Genomic DNA, 18478 nt, shown 5'->3' on the forward strand with positions numbered 1-18478 from the left:
TACAAGCCACTATCAATAAAATGTCCCTTCTGCATTCAAATGGGTCATTGGGCTTGTGCTAATTTCAAATCTCAAACCTGATATAAATTATGAACAACCCCCGAGGCTCTGGAGGCTTGCTTTTAACCCCTTGACCCCGTCCCCTTTTCAATGCGGCCCCTGCCTGAGTGGCCATGACAGGGCGAGCTCTGGGGACGGGAAGGTGAGGACACACTTTTGAGAGGGTTGACATGACCCGCAGTCGTAGATGGAGCCACGCATGGTTGGACAAATGTGCCCGCGGGTGCTGATAATCGGGGACTGGCACACCGGCAGGGGCGGAGCTACGTGGTCGTGGCCACCCCGCTGGCGTCCAGCAGTGGAGAAGATTTTGAGAAAATGTGATTCTGCGGCGCTGCCTTATTCAGATTGACTGTCTATCTATATAAGTGTTAATACTAAAAAAAAAAAAAAAAATCATAACATCTTTGATACGTGTAGTGTAGCCAAGGCAGACCTTATAACATCGGGGAGGATACGGGCGTGTGAATGCACGTACAGTATATGCGCACGTGTCAACCAGTTGTTCTAGTGAGCCATTGTGCCACGCAGCTCGAAAGTTTCTGCCTCCGCCCCTGGGCACCGGGGCGAGGACGGCGGCGGGGCGCAAGCACCGCGCATCTGTGGCCTCGGCTGCGACGCTCCCCCGACCGACTCCATCCAATCAGTGGCACCGTCAAGCCGAGTGACATATCGGCAAATGCGTACTGATGTGAGACCCGGGGTCCCCAGCTGTCAAGGCGGAGCGGCAAGGCATGGGTGTGTTTTGGCGGCGGGCGGGAGATGCGGCTGAGGGTAAAATGAGTGGGAGTGGAGAGAGCGAATAGCGCTTGCTTATCAAACTTGGCAAGATCTCCCGGCTTTTTACGGCTTACGGGGTTTTGATAAGTCGCCGCTTTCCTTCTGTCTCTGTGTTATTGCGTTCGGTGATGGAGCGCACGATTGCCTTTGTGTGAGACGCGGCCTTATCGGAGCTGACTGACGCCGGTGTTGATTTCTGAGCTGGCGGAAGATGACATGAAGCGCATAGCTGTCAAACCGCACCAAATGACGTTCTGGTCAAGAGGGTAGTGTTCTAGTTCCAGTGTAATAAGTGCTTGAAGCCACACTTGAGTGCTCGTTGTTTGTGTGTCATGCACGTTTAGTGACGGTCTGTCCTATTTTACAGTACAGTGGTGCCTTGACATTCAAATTCAATTTGTACCAGGATCGCACTTGTAACTTAAAACGCAATCATCTTTCGCCATTAAAAGGAATTAAAATGCCAGTATTTGTTACAAAAAAAACAATCATGATGGGTTTATTGGACACCTTCTCAATACGGCATTAATATTAGTCATCCTCATTATAAGATAAAGAATATATGTAAAGAGAATGGGAATAAGGATAAATAATATATTCCTGCTAGTATTGTTCTAAATTTTACATCTTGACTGAGAGACTACAATCGTTGTATGTCAGGGAGGGGCTAAGTTTAGCCTGGGTTGCTAGCAGTAGTTCCAGAGCATTCTCGCCACGAGCGAACATATGACGAAGGTGTTGAATTGCTGAAAGTCGCTACATAAATATAAGCTATTGTTATTATTATTATTATTACTATTATTATTATTATTATTATTATTATGTTGAAGCAGTTGCTGTGTGTTCGTGACTGCACAGTCTACCACCCAATCGGCTCATTTGCATCCAATTAAGAGCCCATTTGTAACCTTTAGGCGCTCGTTAATTTGCATATCAGGGGACGCTTAGCTGCCATTTAATCACTCTATCCTCTTAATCAATTCATCAATTGGATATTACTTTCCCGTCAGTCTTGAGTCTTCATCTCACCTTGACATTTTGGACAATTTGAGGCTTTGAGCGCACTGACATTGGCATTTAGCAGCAGAGGATATTAATGAGAATAGTCAGCGGTGATATTTGCATTTGGTGCAGATAGCACTACGATATGATTGTTGTTTTAATCTAATGTAATTATTATTATTGATATATGATTTTTTTTGGGGCGTAAGAGAGTACAATTTTGACTGTTCCTGTGACTCTTCCTCTCCTTTCTCTACTGTGTGGGGCAGTGCACCCTCTGCCCCAAATTGTCTAGCAAGTGGAAGACTGAGCCTATGCATTAAAACAAATAAGAGGCTATGAATTCTGCTTAGTTAAAAATCACATTCCGTTTGTTGATAAGCACTTTGGTTGAGTAATGTGAAACAAAGTGTGTTTTAACATAACATTTTTGTTATGACAGTTATTGCTATGAACAAACTGTTTGCTTTGGTAAATAAAAACGCCCCTGACGAGACCAAATATTTCCTTTTGAAAAATCATTTTCAAAGTATAACTCCCAACGTGCGTGTTACACCTTGTAGCAACAAATTTTACATGCTGGCTGAGTGTAGTGCGTTGTGAAATCAAGAGTGGCACGCAAGCCAAAAGGCCTCAAGTGCGTTGGCAGCACCATAATTTATTATTTTTTTTACAGTCACAAATAGTGGCGTCTGTTAATGAATACTTTCCATTGACAGCGGTGAATTATAGTTTGGTGTAAATGTATCCATGCATCTGGAATAATATACAAACTATAAATGCTGAGACGGAGCCTGACCTTTGCTCTGGAATAAATGTGGAAGTGTGTGACAGTGTGTAAGTGCAGCGCCTGTGTGTATGTGTGTGTACACGAATGGCGAGCCAGTGTAGTGGCCCAATGCGAGGTCTCCTCAGACGTAGCCATTCTTGGCACGTCTCTGCCATCCATCACGCCCGGGGAAACACGACACTGGGAGAGGATGTTCCACCAGCTCGCAGCTGCGGGCGAGGCTTCATAAAACTCACCGCTCTCATGCCGCCGTCAGAATCCGAACGTTGACACGCTCCCCGACACGTGTTGATGTGGCTTTTGTGTAGGATAGCGTAAGGCACCTATTTGCAAGTCATGAATCTCAAAAAACTCAAGTCATTTAACACGTCAAGTCTAAGTCAAGTTGAGTCTTTCATAAGTTTTAGCTAAGCAAGTCCCAAGTCCTAAAATTGGTGACTTAAGTCCCACGATGAATGAGTGGCCACCAAGGTTATGATAGTTAATGAAAACAAAGGAAATAACGAAAACTCAAATTGAAAAAATATTTTCGTTAATAAAATATAGTAAAAACAAAAACTCTATCTATCTATCTAGCTATCTAGCTAGCTAGCTAGCTATCTAGCTATATAGCTAGCTAGCTAGCTAGCTGTACTGTATTTATCATCTAATTTGACTATGACTCACAGACAAAAGCAAGTGGCTTGGATAGTATGCTGTGTATAATACTTCTCAACAAGAATTCAAGCCACACATCCACTTTAGAAGTTGGTAACTTCGCCAACAAAGGATGGAAAGCGAGACCATCCTAGCTTTACAGTTGTGATTCATCTTACTTTAGAAGCAGTATTGTGCGCTGCACTTATTGTACGTCAGACTGTGGACCATTATACCTGCACCTGTACTAGATTTATGGATGGTTGTTATGAAAAATATTTTTGTTGTTGGGAGTTTTTACTACACAGTACTTCCCTTGATGTTTTTCATAAAGAGGAAAACAAATAAAAAAACGAATCTAAAATATAGCATTTTTGAAAAAACTCTAACTATTAAAACCAAACAAACCCGCTCTGAAATCTAATTAAAACTAAATTTAAACTCAAATCAAAATGAAAAACAACCTCTAATGCAAATCCCCCAAATATTCTCACCCTGCTTTCCACTGATATGCTCAAACACCCCTGGACCGCACTAACGAAGGCTCCCGCGGACATGCAGATGACTGGCACAGAGAAAGCATGAGGCCAGCACATTCAGGCATATGGCATGCGCACCCACTGACGGGCACACGCATATGTCGCGGGTACCGTCCGCTGCGTCTCATGGGAGGAAAGCACCGCGCTCGCCGCACTTTGATCGGACTCCAAATCACAAAGCTCACTCGGACTACAGCCCCATTTGAAAATTTAAATAAAATACAACAACACTCTCCCCCCTTTTTATACGTGCTTGAGATTAATGTGACCAATGTGACAAAAGCAAATAGTTGTTGTGCTAAATTCGTGAGGAATGACCTGAAAGAAACAGTTTGGAAAAGGGCAGAAATGTTTGAAGGTGTTTAACTATTTCAGGTTGTTAAATGAAACAGCCTCGGTCTTATTTCTGCTATTTCTGCTTGTCTTCCCACACGGTTAGGCGCGGAGATGTTTTTTTTTGTTTTTAGCAGACACTTTGTCATGTTTTTGTCACTACATTTCAAGTTTTTCTATTCTGTCAATGTCTGTCTTATTCTAGCACATGCACTATATAAGTAAAATTCTATTGTAGTGTATATCTAAGGCGACTGGAAAATTATGACGTAGTTGATATTAACTGATTAGTGTAACTCAGAAAACGTGAATACGAGTCCGTCTACAAGTTTTTCCTTTTCAAGCCTCCTCATCTCGACCTGCAACATGGCTGACAAACAAATACCGATCACGTGGTGAAAACGTTCTATCTATAGATGATAGAATACCACAAACAAGAGTTGACATATTATTGTCTCTAAGCCTACAGATCAGATGTTTTACTTTTGTTTTTGTATTTTTACAAACCACAGAAATTCATCATTTTCCAAGAAAAATGGAGGAAAACTGCCAGAAAAAAATCCAAAATATGAAAAAATATTGGGAAAAAAAATTATATATGCAAATCCTTGAGTGGCTTACTGCAAATATGCAGGTGTTGACTGTCATTTAAAATATAATATCACCAATCACCACTAGATAGCAGACATGTCTTAGTTGCACTTACAGTGGGTGTGCCCTACATTACGTGATTAGGCATAATATTGTTTTTGTGGATTTTGAATGATATGCAAGACAAAGAGTAGCAGAATAATGATTGATGAATGCTTTTGTCATACATCTGGTTCAGAAGTGGCTCGTCTGATCTCGCATAGATAAAAAGTTGAGGCCCCCTACAGCATTGAAGTTGCTTATTCCTGCTCCAGATGTTGACCTGACTACAATGTGATATTAATAATTAAAAAAAATAATAAAAAAGATTTAAAAATCGTTCTCAGAATAACTCAGCACATCGCCCACGGAAGGTTTCTTCCGAGTCGGAATTAGCAGTGGACTCGCCCACACTGGTGCGGAGCCAGTTCCTCTTCATCTGTAGGCGACAAATGCAACATTTCCGCAAGTGATGTGACCACGACGTGACCACCGAATCACATTTTCTGCTCTGTGTCCTAATTTTGTTGTTAATTACCGCAAATGAATATGAAAGGACCTTCTTTCGAATCAACCTGAAGTCTCATTACGGCGTTTTTCTCCTCCATTTCAGCCGTGGAAGTAAAACGTATGCGCCGTTCACTATTTGCAATTAAAAACCACTCAGGCATCCTGGAAATGGTTTGAATCGGAAAAGGATGTTTTATTAATGCCCGAATTGATCTCCCCCCTCGGCCGCAGGTCGTCCATCATTTTGCCCGTAGCACATTTCTGGGAAACTCCTAATGTGATTGGACTTTCTGCGACTCCTTGGCAAAATGTTGTGCGTTGATGGATGTGTTTAATAGAAAGGGAGTTTCTCTAGTTTTTATTTTTATTTTATTTGACCAAGAAATGATGGAGCCATTTTCATCAGTGTATTAGTAGTGGCTACTTTTCAGCTGCCCTGCACTTTGCCGGGATGACTTATTGCAGCGCGCCCAAGCAGCTTGTGATTACAGCCAGACACTGGCCGTGATTGCGCGAGGCGTCCTCGTCTTCGCGCTCGCCAACAGACCGTGAAATTGTTGATTCGTCTTCAGCCTTTTTCCGTGGGAGGAAACCCACCATCAGCTTCGCATGCTTCTTATAGCTGAGAAATGACGTCCTGCCCTGATAAAATTCTTCATTAACATGCCGCGGTTTTGTTGTCGTTGTTTTGGTTATTGCATTCACGCCTTCGCCGTAGCCTGGAGGTATTGCAAGGAAAACCTATTAATATTGTTGTTGTTTTGTTTTTTTTTTCTGTAAGGCAATTTCATGAAGAAATGGTACATGATGCAAAAGGGATGTCTGCATTTTTTTCTGGTGCTTGTACATTGTTGTCGGTTTTAAACGGAGCCTTGCTTGCCACCTATGGGAGCTTTTGTTTTGCGAGTGGTTGTCGGGAATGTTTGTGAAAGAATTTTGAGGAAATGTTGAACCAGTGGTTAGACAGTGTACCTCACGGTCAAGAGGTTCGGGGTCTGTCACAGTCTGTCAGCTGCATCTCCATATTTAAAGGTATAAATAAGATATTGTGTTTGTGGAATAAGAGTTAATCCACTTGTTTTTAGCCATCTCTGGGGGCGGCCATTTTGTCACTTCTGTCGACTGAAGTTGACATCACAGACCCTCAAGGCTCAGATAACGACCAATCACGGCTCATCTGTTTTCTGAAGCTGAGCCGTGATTGGTCGTTACCTGAGCCCTGAGTAGTTGTGATGTCATTTTCAGTTGACAGAAATGACAAAATGGCCGCCCAATGAGATGGCTAAAAACGGGTGGATTTTGCTGCTTAACTCATATTTCACAAACGCAATATTAATCAGAATGCCGCGTTTCAACTATTGGGCCAGCATACAACATACTCTAGAAAAAAAATATGTTTGGGTTGATTTCCAAGGTTTTGTCGATGACTCGCTGACCGTCAAGTTGCTCGATGTTCATCCCGCCATTTGGCCATCTTGCTCAGACCACAAAGTCAGTCATATCACGTTTGCTCGTTCCTGTGGCTGCTTGCCCAGCCTTTTACTTCCCACCACAAATTCTCCATTAGCATGTTTGTTTGCCTGTCCCCGTGGCTGTGGGTGATTCTCACTACCCTGCTGTGTGTGAATTGTGGTTTAAGACTGGAGGGGTGTAGGTTCCCTGTCTAAATTGTGCTGTAAATGCTGTTGCTCGCTTATCACCTTTGAAAGAAAATCTTTACCTTTCACTTTGAAATGTTGTAAAAGCAGCTACGGTGCCGATGCTATTTCAAGAAAAGCAAATGACACTGAAGTGCAGTGTAAATGTCAGCTCCCTTCCGTCTATCCATCCTGACGTAACCTGCTGTCTTCACCTCCTCTCTTACTTTGTTTGAGATGAGACGGAACCAGAATGTGGCCAATGGGTGGGCCTGAATATTTCTCTCACTCAGCACAATCCCGACACATCGTACATTCAAATAAAATGACAAACTGAATAATATGAAGTTCAGATATTCCTTAGACAAACATAGTTCTGCCATTCTTAATATTCAATCAAATAAAAAACAACGAAACACAAATTAGAAAATAATTTACGAACATTTTTAAAGTAAACATTTTTGTCATGAATCTCACTGGGTGGGCAGTCTGTCAATCTGGGCTCCGCCCCTGGTCCAGCTGAGGCATGCTCGCTATACTCGCTTTGCATTGTGACGAACGCCGCACACCTGTAGTGCATTCAGGGCTTTTGTTTTGGAAAACACAGGTCGTACGAGGTGATAGTAAGCAGCAGTTTGTCCCCACTCCCAAATTCATTCATATCTGGCTTGGTGACCCACATTGTGCTTCTCATATCAGATGCATGAATGAGGACGCTGCTGGTGGACTCACTTTTGCATAAGGAAATGACAAAGACAAATCTGTTTACCATTTCCCCGCACACAGAATGACAAAAAAAATAAAAAAAAACACCCACAAAAACAAACCCTTTCCCCAGCGGCAAGTCCTTCGGCACCTTTGAGAGGCTTCATCACAGTCAGTGCTCTCCTCCTCCTCCTCTGCAAATGTCTGGCTGCCCCTCCGTGGGCAAAGTGTGCAAGGACACTTTGCTCTTGTTTTTTGCTGGTGACACACATTTTGCTAGGTTAGTGGGAGCAAAGTGGGTTACGTCTCATTGTACTTTTTCGCTATCCGAAGGGGAGAGGAAAGAATGAAATGATGGAATACAGACGAAGGGATCATATGGAGAAGTGGTGGGCAGCCTGCGGGCCGCAGAACTCGCGGACTTCTTGTGTATGTTCATGAGTGGGGATCATATATTGTAGGAGAAATACACAAAATCAGGCTGAAACTGGCTGTTTCTTTTCAATCTCATTTGCACTTTTCATAAAGGGGAAATCCGCCTTTGCAATAAGTGAAGTTATTTTCATCGCAAACCCTCCCCTCGGGGTATGTGTAGGCGTTCTGCTGGTGGATCCTATTATTATTCCGCAACCGTTAATATTGCCGTTTGCCCTTCCACCTTTCACTTTCACCCTGCCTACTATTTGATTTTGCTCGAGGCTTTTGCCAGCCCAGTCTGAGCTCCAGTCATCTACTGGGAATATTCCCACATTGTTAAAATGATCTTTTCGGCCTGTTGAATCGTAGTGGGGGTCAAAGGTGAAGTCAAATGAAGAAATGTTTAAGTGGCAATGTTTTAGAAATTGGTGTATCTTTTTCATCTCTTTCGTTTTCTTTCTTTTTGTTTTGGTGAGGCAAATCCACCTCAAGTACATTTTCAGTATTGTATTTGCAACACTAGAGGGCAGCACAGTGCAAAAAGTAGCCAAGTGAACTCACTATAAAGAGGACGCTGAACAAGGCAAATGCCTTTTTCCTTTCTTTATTTCTTGAAAGATAATCACAAAAGTGCTTTCTTCAAAATATTGCTTATTTAATTTTTGCTATTTTTCTTTTTACGTTGTTACAAATATATAATGTCCAAACTATTTTATGTTAATGTTAAAATATCACCTGAATTTGGTAAACACTGGTTAACCATCCATTTTCTGAAGCTGCCCATCCAAATATCACCAAATTTGATGAGGGTATGAATAATTTAAGCCGTGTATATGTGCTTCAGGGAACTAATGATGCTTCAAAGGCATCATGAAGCCAAGCTATAATATCATTAAAGCTATTAGCGTAATTACTTATTGTGCGCCCTCAGCGTGACCTGTCAAACTCAAACCCCCAAGCACACACATACATGCTGTCCCCCTGCAAGGGGCATCTCCCCCCCCAAACCGTTGTTTCCCCACACGGGATCTGCTGTTGTGGCTGTAAAGGTCAAAGGGTCAATGAGATTGTTGCACTCTGGGGAATGTTCCCATTGGAAAACGAAAGGCGCTCACCGGCTTTAAAATTAAACGGAGTGGTGAAGTGTGCCCCAATTCTTGCAGTAATCGATGAACAATAAATTTCACCGTTGATTTTTCGATGATTGTGCAACGAGGCTCAGTAATGACTAAAATACTCAAATCAATGTTTTTACCTAATGTTTCCTAATACGGACAGGTAAATGGATGAATGATAATTTTTAGTTTTTGTCCTACCTGTAAACAAACAAGTAACATAACAAACAGGAATTATTGTAAGCAGAGCAAGGCAGCGTCACATTCTCGTTTGGGCCAGAGTCTAGAGGACATATTTTGCCGGATTTTGTGCCAGTACATTTGTCATTTTGAGTCCCGTGGCTGTAATATTTTGGCATCTGGGACCATAAGCGGGTGGCCTTATGTCTGCCTGGCAATGCGCCTGGAAACAGCGGGTGGAAAAGTTCCAAAAGGCGTCAACTCCTTCGCGGCCACCTGCCAACTCTGGAGCTGAGATTTTTATTTATTTATTTTTTTTTGTTTCCGAGTAAATGTCGTGAAGTGACGTCCACCTTGGCAGTGCTTTTTACTCTCCACCTGCCAGCTGTTAGGCTCTGAATGGACTTTTATCAATGAAAGCCTTTACAACCGGCATCTTTTGAAATGCTATCACCCATTGTGAAATTCTAGAGCATTTTTGGTGCCACCACTTTCCATGTGCACCCCCCACCCCATCCTTTTTCTCACCTCCCAGCTCTCCTTATCCATCCATCCTGTCCTCCCGTCAGCCGCCCCCATTGGCCCTCACCTAGCAACGGCATGATCATTTGGCATAATGTGACACCCCCGATGCACGATGGGGGCTGCGAGTAAGCTTCCCCCTCACCGACATCACCGCTTTCCAACGCTGGTGGCTGCATTTGAAAAGAAAGAAAACAAGGGAAGGGGGTCTCCAATGGCAGTGCGTCCCTGGAGGCTTGTTACAAAATCCTACTAGACCCAACCGCCCACCCCCCGCCTTCAGCAATTTCCCCCCATATGGTCCCTAACACTCCATCTCTGGGTTAAAGACACGTGCATTCGTTGTGCTGCAAAAATGACAGGCACATGCTGAGGAAGCCTCACGGTGGCGTCAGGACCCGACCAGGCTCCCTGTGACGCCGCGCGTGCAGCCGCAAACACAAAGATGGCTGCCACACGCTCCGCCAATCTGCTGTGTCTGATGTGAGCACGGCGGCAGTGAAGCACATTTTTAAATAAGACACCTTTTATTTAGTTCTCTTTTCTTTTTTTTCTTTTTTTTTACTTTACTCTCAGGCGGAACAAATGCTCCCCTGGTGCTGGTTGATCACTCACGACGGCGAAGATGCTGAGCTGTCAAAATGAAAATACTGTATTTCTTTACACTGCATACACATCTCATTCCACGAAATTATATGGTTTGGTTGGACTCTTTGGTGTTTAAATAGCAACGTTTGATTCTCTTTTGTTGTCTGCGTCAATTATAGAATAAACACCAACCAAAAGTGACAGATAGCTTGAAGCAAATACACCATGCCGCTTATTTGGGGAACTGCTCGTGACAGCTTTTGTCTTTTAAGAAGTTTAGATACCAATCCCCCAAAAACTTTTATATCCATATGGGACTATTAAATGTGTTTAAATCACGTTGCAGTGGTAAAACAAAACAAAATTAAGCAAAATGATATGGTCTGTATATAGCATATTTTGCGGGCAGCTCTGGAATGTAACGTCACTATATTTCCTTTTGAATGAGGCACTTATTGACATACATACAGTACAAGTTCAATGAGATCAAGTACATAAAATGACTTTAAATAAGAGAATGTAAAAGTCACTGACGGCACATTGGCCTGACTTTGATGCAGGCAGCATGGGTTCAGTTGTGTGCACGACAGGTACAGCTCCCCTCAAGCGGTGTAGAATAATTTTGCAAAGACCTTGATTTGATTGCACGTGGATTGTATCTGCATAGAACATAAAGAGAGTGGTAGCTTTAAAAGTTTTTGCCCATCTTGTTCGTATTTGAGCTCATTCATGTTCGAATTGGCTGTTAGTAGATTATGAAATGTGGAAAATAAATGATAATGAAAAAAAACCCATTTGTGACACCCAATACATGGAAAAATCCAAGAGTATATATGCGATTGATGTGTAAATCTATTTGTGAATTTGCCCAATTTGCTGTTATTTTTTTTTTAGCTGAAAAACTCACCTACTCACTGCTTTTGTGCTCAGGCCAAAGACAAATATTAAGTAAGCAAAATATTCATCTTGCGGCCGAGAATGACGTGAAGGGAGGAGCTTCATTTAGTCAGGCCTTAGCCTTGTCCATTTAAAAAAATAAAAAAAAAAGAAAAAGTGATTTGCAAGTCTTTTCCGGTGAGATTCAATTACCAGTCCTCGCATATTTTCGCTATTCCTGGCACGGGTCTGTTCATGTACTGGTACGAATGATGAATGAATAATAACTATGATAACAGGACAACAAAAAACAACAATAAACAGGCAAAAAATAGTGACAATGAGCAACTAACTCCATTTAGTTTCTTTACAGTTTAACTTTTTTAAATTAATCAATTAATTCATTCATTTGTTTTGCTGTACATGTGTTTGATGGTCCCCACTGGCGACATTCAGAAATGTAGTACCCACAGAGCATGAAAACGTGTGTGTGTGTGTGTGTGTGTGTGTGTGTGTGTGTTTTTACCTCGGCCTTCATTTCATTCATTCTCTCTCTCTCTCTCACACACGCGCACACACTTTTTGGAGACACGTGTGTATGGTGGAGCAGCGAGGACCATTTAGGAGGATGGAGTGAAACCGAAGGTGGTTGCCATGGCAACCGCTCCCCTCACACCCGCCCTCCATTCCCTTTCTCTCTCTCTCACCCTCCCTCATTCCATCCACCTCTGTGCTGGCGATGCTGGCGCCGCTCTTCCCTCCAACTCGGTTTGTCCTCACCTCTCCACTCACGGGAAGAGGAAGAGGAAGAGGAGAAGACTCCTCTCCATCACTTTGAAGTGAAGAAGAGAGGGAGCGGACCTTAGCAGGACAGCGGCCACAAGGAAGGGCAAACAGGATACCGGCAGCAAACAGCCAAAAGCGAGAACCTGCGCTTCTCCATTGTCCTTTTCAAAGGAGGGCATTTTTCTTCCCTTTCCCCCCCTTTCCTTTTCTACCCCGATTTTTCCCTCTGGGATCCCGGATTTGTCCCCCCGCGGCCACCGTCGTCCAACTTCTCCGGGATCTCAGGTGAGGCGCGCGTGTTGCAAGCGCCGTCGGCCGTCATGGCTCACGCGGCCTCCCAGCTGAAGAAGAATCGGGGGGAAGTGGATGTGAATGCGTTGGAGGACGAGAAGGAGAAGCGGAGGAAGAGCAGGAGAGCCACGTCCCGGGAGCAGAAGAGAAAGGTAAAGGCGGGAGCGGGCCGCCGCCGCCGCCGCCGTCTGCCGCTCGCCTCCACCGGCATCGCTGGAGCGTGACTCTCTCGCTCCGCTGTGTGCGTGTGTGGTGGAGTCTTGATATCAGGTGCGCTTGGAGGTCACCTCGGCGCATACTTTTTCCATCCGAACACGTCTCTGCTAATCATATATTGTGGACGCTTCGCTTTAATGCCACACTGTCCATTTCATTTCATTGCTGACCTTGAGTGTATGCGTGTGTGGCGGCATGCTCTTCACTTCTGAATGTTGCTGTTCCGATGTGAAGGTTTCACAAACTTTCCCAAAATGGGTCGCGGGCCAATTTTTAGCTGCTTGCCAATAGCTAGAGGAAAATGTATAAACAGGCATGAAAAATTTTCAACGTTTTTTTTTTTCTGTGACGGGTGTCAGTGGTGGTACTTTTCAACCATGTACTTTTCTAGCTTGTTAAAAAAAAAAAAAAAACACCAAAAAAATTCTCTCATTTTATCTTAAATTTTAGGGCCATTAGGATTCACTTTAAGGGTGCTTGATCCGTCAAAGACGAGCTAGACAGGCTTATGGTGCAATTTTTCATTTTTGGTAAGTTTTGTCCGTGGGACGAATCAAATTATGGGGCTCTATTATCAAGACTAGCATTTTGGTATTTTTTGCAGGTGCAGCTCCGTGTAGTTTAAAGCATACATTTTGCGCCGTTGTGGGTGTGCACAAACCCGACTTGATTCGTCGCCAATCGAAGCGCCTCCTCATTCACGGTCAAATCGGCGTGCGAGTCCTTGATATGGTGGAAGAAGAAACTGATTTGCTCAAGTCCATGTCGAAAGTCAAAGCGGTAAAGTACATTTATAATACGTTTAAATTGAGTTTTATTATTGGAGAGATGCACATACCACTTATCAGGCTTGTATTCTGTCCTTTGTGATACTGTTGAACAGTTGTCATTTTAAAGCATTCTTGTACTTGTGTTACACTTGTCCTATTCTGAGGCTTGGACATGACTTCCTGGCTAGAAGGCTGTTCAATAATGGGGAGAAAAAAAGACTAGCACAGATGTAGTTGAATGAGATAATAGCATAAAAATCCTCTCCTGCTGTACTTGATTTTGTGAGCGAGAGTGCTGAGTGGATTTGTTTTTGCAGGTTCTTTCTGTTTTTATGTGTGTGCACGCTTGTGATGCACAGACAGCCATGTATAATGCATACACAGCTGATTTATTGATGAGCGCGCTTTTCATATGATGGAGAGGAAACACGTGGACCTCCTATCATATATGTCTAATCACCACACTGTATGGACAGCCGGGCCAGACTTTATTTGAAGTCAACGCAAACATTTGTTTTTTAATAATATGTTCCCAGCAGGCCCACTAGTTGAAACACGGCATTCTGATTACTTTTGTGTTTGTGGAATAAGTTTTAATCCACTCGTTTTTAGCCATCTCTGGGGGCGGCCATTTTTTCACTTCTTTCGACTAAAAATGACTTCACACACCCTCAGGGCTCAGGGAACGACCAATCACGGCTGACCTGTTTTCTGAAGCTGAGCCGCGATTGGTCGTTACCTGAGCCCTGAGCAGTTGTGATGTCATTTTCAGTCGACAGAAGTGACAAAATGGCCGCCCCCAGAGATGGCTAAAAACGAGTGCATTTTCCTGCTTAACTCATATTCCACAAACGCAATATTAATCAGAATGCCGTGTTTTAACTAGTGGGCTTGATAGGAACACATTCTTGAAAAAAATATGTTTCGGTTGATTTCCCCAAGACGGTTGACTTCATACTAGTTCAGACAAAGAGCGGACTCACACCTTGAAATCCATCTTAAGGTCCATAGTGCTAGTATGCTCTTTGTTCTCGCTAGTAGGACAACTTTTGCATCCTAATATTGTTCCTAGTCATTCTTCTCATGTGCTGACTTGTCTTACTCGTGATTACCAACACCATACTAGTACGAGGACCTTAACATGGATCTCAACTATATCCAATAAATGTTCAAACAACTTTCCAAACACAAAATGATTATGTTGTCAAGACATTACTGATGCTTACTGATGATCGGGAACCATCAGTTGACACAATAACTACTACTGATTCGAATGGAATTAGCCACTGCGTTGCATGCGCTGACCGTGAGGGAGCCTGTTGGCTAACGATGACATTTACTGTACTCTACAGTGCCCGGGGGGTGCCTCGGGTTTTAAATTATGCTGCTGGCAATGTTATTTGACCTCAGCATAAACAACAAGGGAACAAGTCATCGGGGCCCTGTCACTGGCCACAACATTAGGTACACCGGCACCATGATATAGCACTCGTATTAAGAAGTGAGCATTCTTATCTTAATTGCTGCATCAATTGGGCACAGCTCATTATAGTGATGCTGATGTTGCTTATCCCAACAGAGCATGAGAGAGAGGTCAAACTAAGCATACAACAAAGAGAAGTACACTTTGTGCATTTAGAACAACTGCATAGCTTAGGCTTTCGGTCCGCTATCTTAATGCTAACGCTAAATAGTGGCTTTGTTGAGGTACCTATAATCAAGCAACGGATTGAACGCAAACGATGTAGCAACATGTAATCAATACCCAGTCATATATTCTTTATCCTTTGCGAAGAACAACAATTTGTGTTGAGTTTTAGGCAAGGATGGAATCGATTAATGGCATTTTCATTCATTTCAGTGGGAAAAGATGATTTGAGATAAGAGTGTGGTGACCACAAGAATGAATTGTATTCACAAAATTCCCCAGTTTAACTTTCCAATGAAATTTACTGGAAGGTTTCTGGAAATTTTCAACACCTTTTTTAAGTCGGGTCCTTCTTTAAAGCACCTTGTCCATTATCTCACCTTGACTGGTCTTATTATTAGCTCTGAATGTTCTCCAGCTGTTTCTGCTACGCTGCAATGTCATCAGTCAGCCGAGAGTGAGTGAATTTATCAGTTGTTGTTTTAAAAAAAAAAAGGTTGTTGTTGTTTTTTTTGCTTCTTCTCCCCCAGCTTGATGGCCTTCCAACTCTTTCTGTGTCCTTAATGAAGGCTGCCAAAAATCGGAGAGAAACTTGCGTCGTTAAAGAAATGACAGATGTAGTTACGACAAGGCCACCATAAGGGAGTAAAGTGCATAATAAAACCTGAAAAACGTTGAGAGACAACATTTGAGCTCGACATCTAGTCCAGGTCAGGTAATGGCCAAAGAAACTCCCTTATATCACACTGCAGCTGCCGTGACTAATGTCTTTGCATCAACCTGCTATGAGTAAGTGTTCCTCAGCTCGCCACGCATAAATGTCCAGTATAGGGTATGTGGTTAATGTATGTTTGATTAGACGTGAGTGGAGTAATTGATATCTGCAGTCAGAATGTAGTGATGGATTTCTAAATGAGCCTGCGTGACGTACTTTGGATGAGTCCTGCTGCTTTTATCAGGCACCACTCACTCCACTGTGAGACTAATGGAGACCTAGATGGCAGAGGCCAAATATTGAGCACCTTGGTGTGTGTGTTGTTTGGATCGAGCTGCACTCGAGTATGGAGAGTTATTTGACAATGTATTCGATATACTCCAAATCCAGCTTGATGCATACAGATGCACAACAATTCACATCTAAGGACTGTTTACAGTCTTCATGCGTTTTTCGAATGTAGGACAAAGTAACTGAAGAAAACGGACACAAGCACGGGGAGAATTTGTCGATTAGCCAAGAATCAAACCGGCAACCTCTCGACTTGGGCTGGGCAATTATAGAAATAATGCTAATCACGATTATTTGGATTGATATTGAAATGGCTAGAGATGGGCATTTTACTATATTTTGCTGGTCCGTCATTCGTCATCCACCAGCGGCTTGGGTACCTGTCTCTCATTAGTCAGTCCATCAGTCCATTTGACCCCCCCTTCCAAAAAAAAAAAAAAAAAAAAAACTCAGGAAAACAGACGGACACAGTTAGTGACAATAACACTGAGGGGTGAAAATCCACTCCGTCAGTGCTTAGTCCGTCAATTTTAAAAGTGCTCTGTGATTCGTCAATCGTCTGCAAAATGGGGGGGGGGGGCCATTAGTGATGGAATTCCCACCTGTGTAAATGATGATTAATAAACGCGATTATTCATTGATTTCAAAGCATTGTATTTATTCAACTACCAAAATTTCAACTTTAAATATTCAGTAAAGAACCACAAAATAAATTACTGTCGTAACAAGTAAAATAAATAATAATGTATTTCAATGATATCAATAAAACAATAAAATCCTACTAAACACAAATTTTCCAAGTTGCCTTCTGGTTACTAGTCATTAGGCTGCATTTTGAACAAACTCTACTAAATCTCAATCAGAACAGGCTACAAACACCAATCTGACTCTCCAGTAATATCAGTGGAATTTTGTTTTGACGGCTAGCTTGTGAAAATGCTCATGAGAATGGGAAAGCCCTCGGACGCTGTTTTTTTTTTTTTTTTTTTTTTTTTTCCTTGTAATGACATTTAGTAGAGCCAGGAGTCCCAGAGAGCGCCATAAGCAGAAGGCTAAATGCGAAGCTTACTTCTCCTCCTGTCATGCCCCACTTTTACACAGAGAGAAAAAGACCTAGTGGGAAAATTACATTTTGGATCGACTTCAAAAGAAGTTTCTTTCATTTGTTACGGCTGGATTGATTTGGTCTGAAAATATGTTGAAGATTTAGTTAAAACCTTCAATTTTGATTTGATTCCAATCAATAGTTTTACTTTTCCTCAGTCAAAAATTCACAAGTAAAAGCAGAATTCATTATTTTGAGTTTCCTACAGTCCTTTTCTCTTTTTTACCGTCTGCCTTGATTCAAACTCAGAACAAAAAATTGTGAGGCGTAAGTGCAAAGCACTGGGCCGTTGTGCTGTCCCAGTTTCCTATTTTTTCCATTGTTGGTGCCTTTCTAATTTTCTTTTTCCTTCATTCCTTTCTTCCCTTTTGACATCTGGGACCTTATTGTCCTTGTTTTCCCATCCTTTCTTCTAGTAGAGCAGATAATGGCAAATAGAGCAAGAATCATTCCACTAGTCAAGGTTGAATTTTGATACATCTACTCCTGAAATCACACTCTCTTCAAAAATACCACTGGACACGCAAAATTCCAAGATGGCGGCGCCAAAAATGCTTTTTCCTTTATAATTCAAAATGTATTGGTTATAAGCTCTAAAAATGTACTAAAATTACATATAAAATTTGATTTGCGGATATTTTGATCTTGAGAGACAGCATATGTGTGCTTTCATGGACACAGGAGAGCACAAAAAGAAAGGGTTTAGGATCCATGATTTTGAAAATATTGATTTTCATACATATAAATATTACAGACTAATATAAATATGGCTACTGTGGACATTTTGGTACCAAAAGCGTGTCTGTGTCTATTACAGATCTTTAGATGCAGCATGTACATGAGCGATTCTTTCACGTACCAAACCCCACCATTTCTCGTTTCTTTCCTCTTTCCTTTCCTTATATCTTTTTTCATTTCCTTGTAAAATACAAAAGCAGTTTGTGAAATGAACATAAAATAGCTATCCAACCTTTTTTTTTTCCACTTGAAGTGCATATCCTCTGTGAGTAAAACTATTGCTCTTGAGTCAATATGAAGGAAGTGAAGTTTGCATGTAAGTTTGAATGGAAAGCCCAATTTTCAATTTAACTCATGTGAAAATGCACTTTAGATGAATTACACTCACGTTCACTTTATTCAGTGTGTCCCATTTGCAAATGTTTTCACCCTCAATGTCCCATCAAATAGTTCCACCTTCCCGGGATATTTGTCAGACGTTGTGTGTTTGCTAGACCTTGGAATAACTCCTAGTCGGAGAATGGCAATGTTTAAATTGGATGTCAGCCCTCAATCCCGTTGGCAAGAACGGCAATAAGAAGACTCTTCTTGGCCCGAG

The 18478-nt window shown here is 42.2% G+C and overlaps 1 protein-coding gene across 27 annotated transcripts in view; it reads left to right on the forward strand.

The window, feature by feature from the left end:
• LOC147140016 (ankyrin-3-like) overlaps positions 1-18478 on the forward strand; it is a 117967-nt gene that overhangs the window by 18225 nt on the left and 81264 nt on the right. For 13 of the 27 annotated variants that reach the window (XM_086045313.1, XM_086045314.1, XM_086045320.1 and 10 more), the window contains exon 1: positions 12022-12549. The exons of 2 other annotated variants lie outside the window; for them this stretch is intronic. In XM_086045313.1, coding sequence (XP_085901439.1) covers positions 12427-12549 — 123 coding nt within the window. In that variant the 5' untranslated portion in view covers positions 12022-12426. Of the gene's footprint in view, positions 1-12019; positions 12550-18478 lie in introns of those variants that run through there. 12 more of the 27 variants (XM_086045303.1, XM_086045305.1, XM_086045324.1 and 9 more) reach the window with 4 other exon arrangements.

This window comes from Filicampus tigris, chromosome 11 (genome assembly GCF_054856515.1).
Source record: "Filicampus tigris isolate MCC_2025a chromosome 11, RoL_Ftig_1.0, whole genome shotgun sequence".
In the NCBI taxonomy this organism is placed as follows: Eukaryota; Metazoa; Chordata; class Actinopteri; order Syngnathiformes; family Syngnathidae; genus Filicampus; species Filicampus tigris.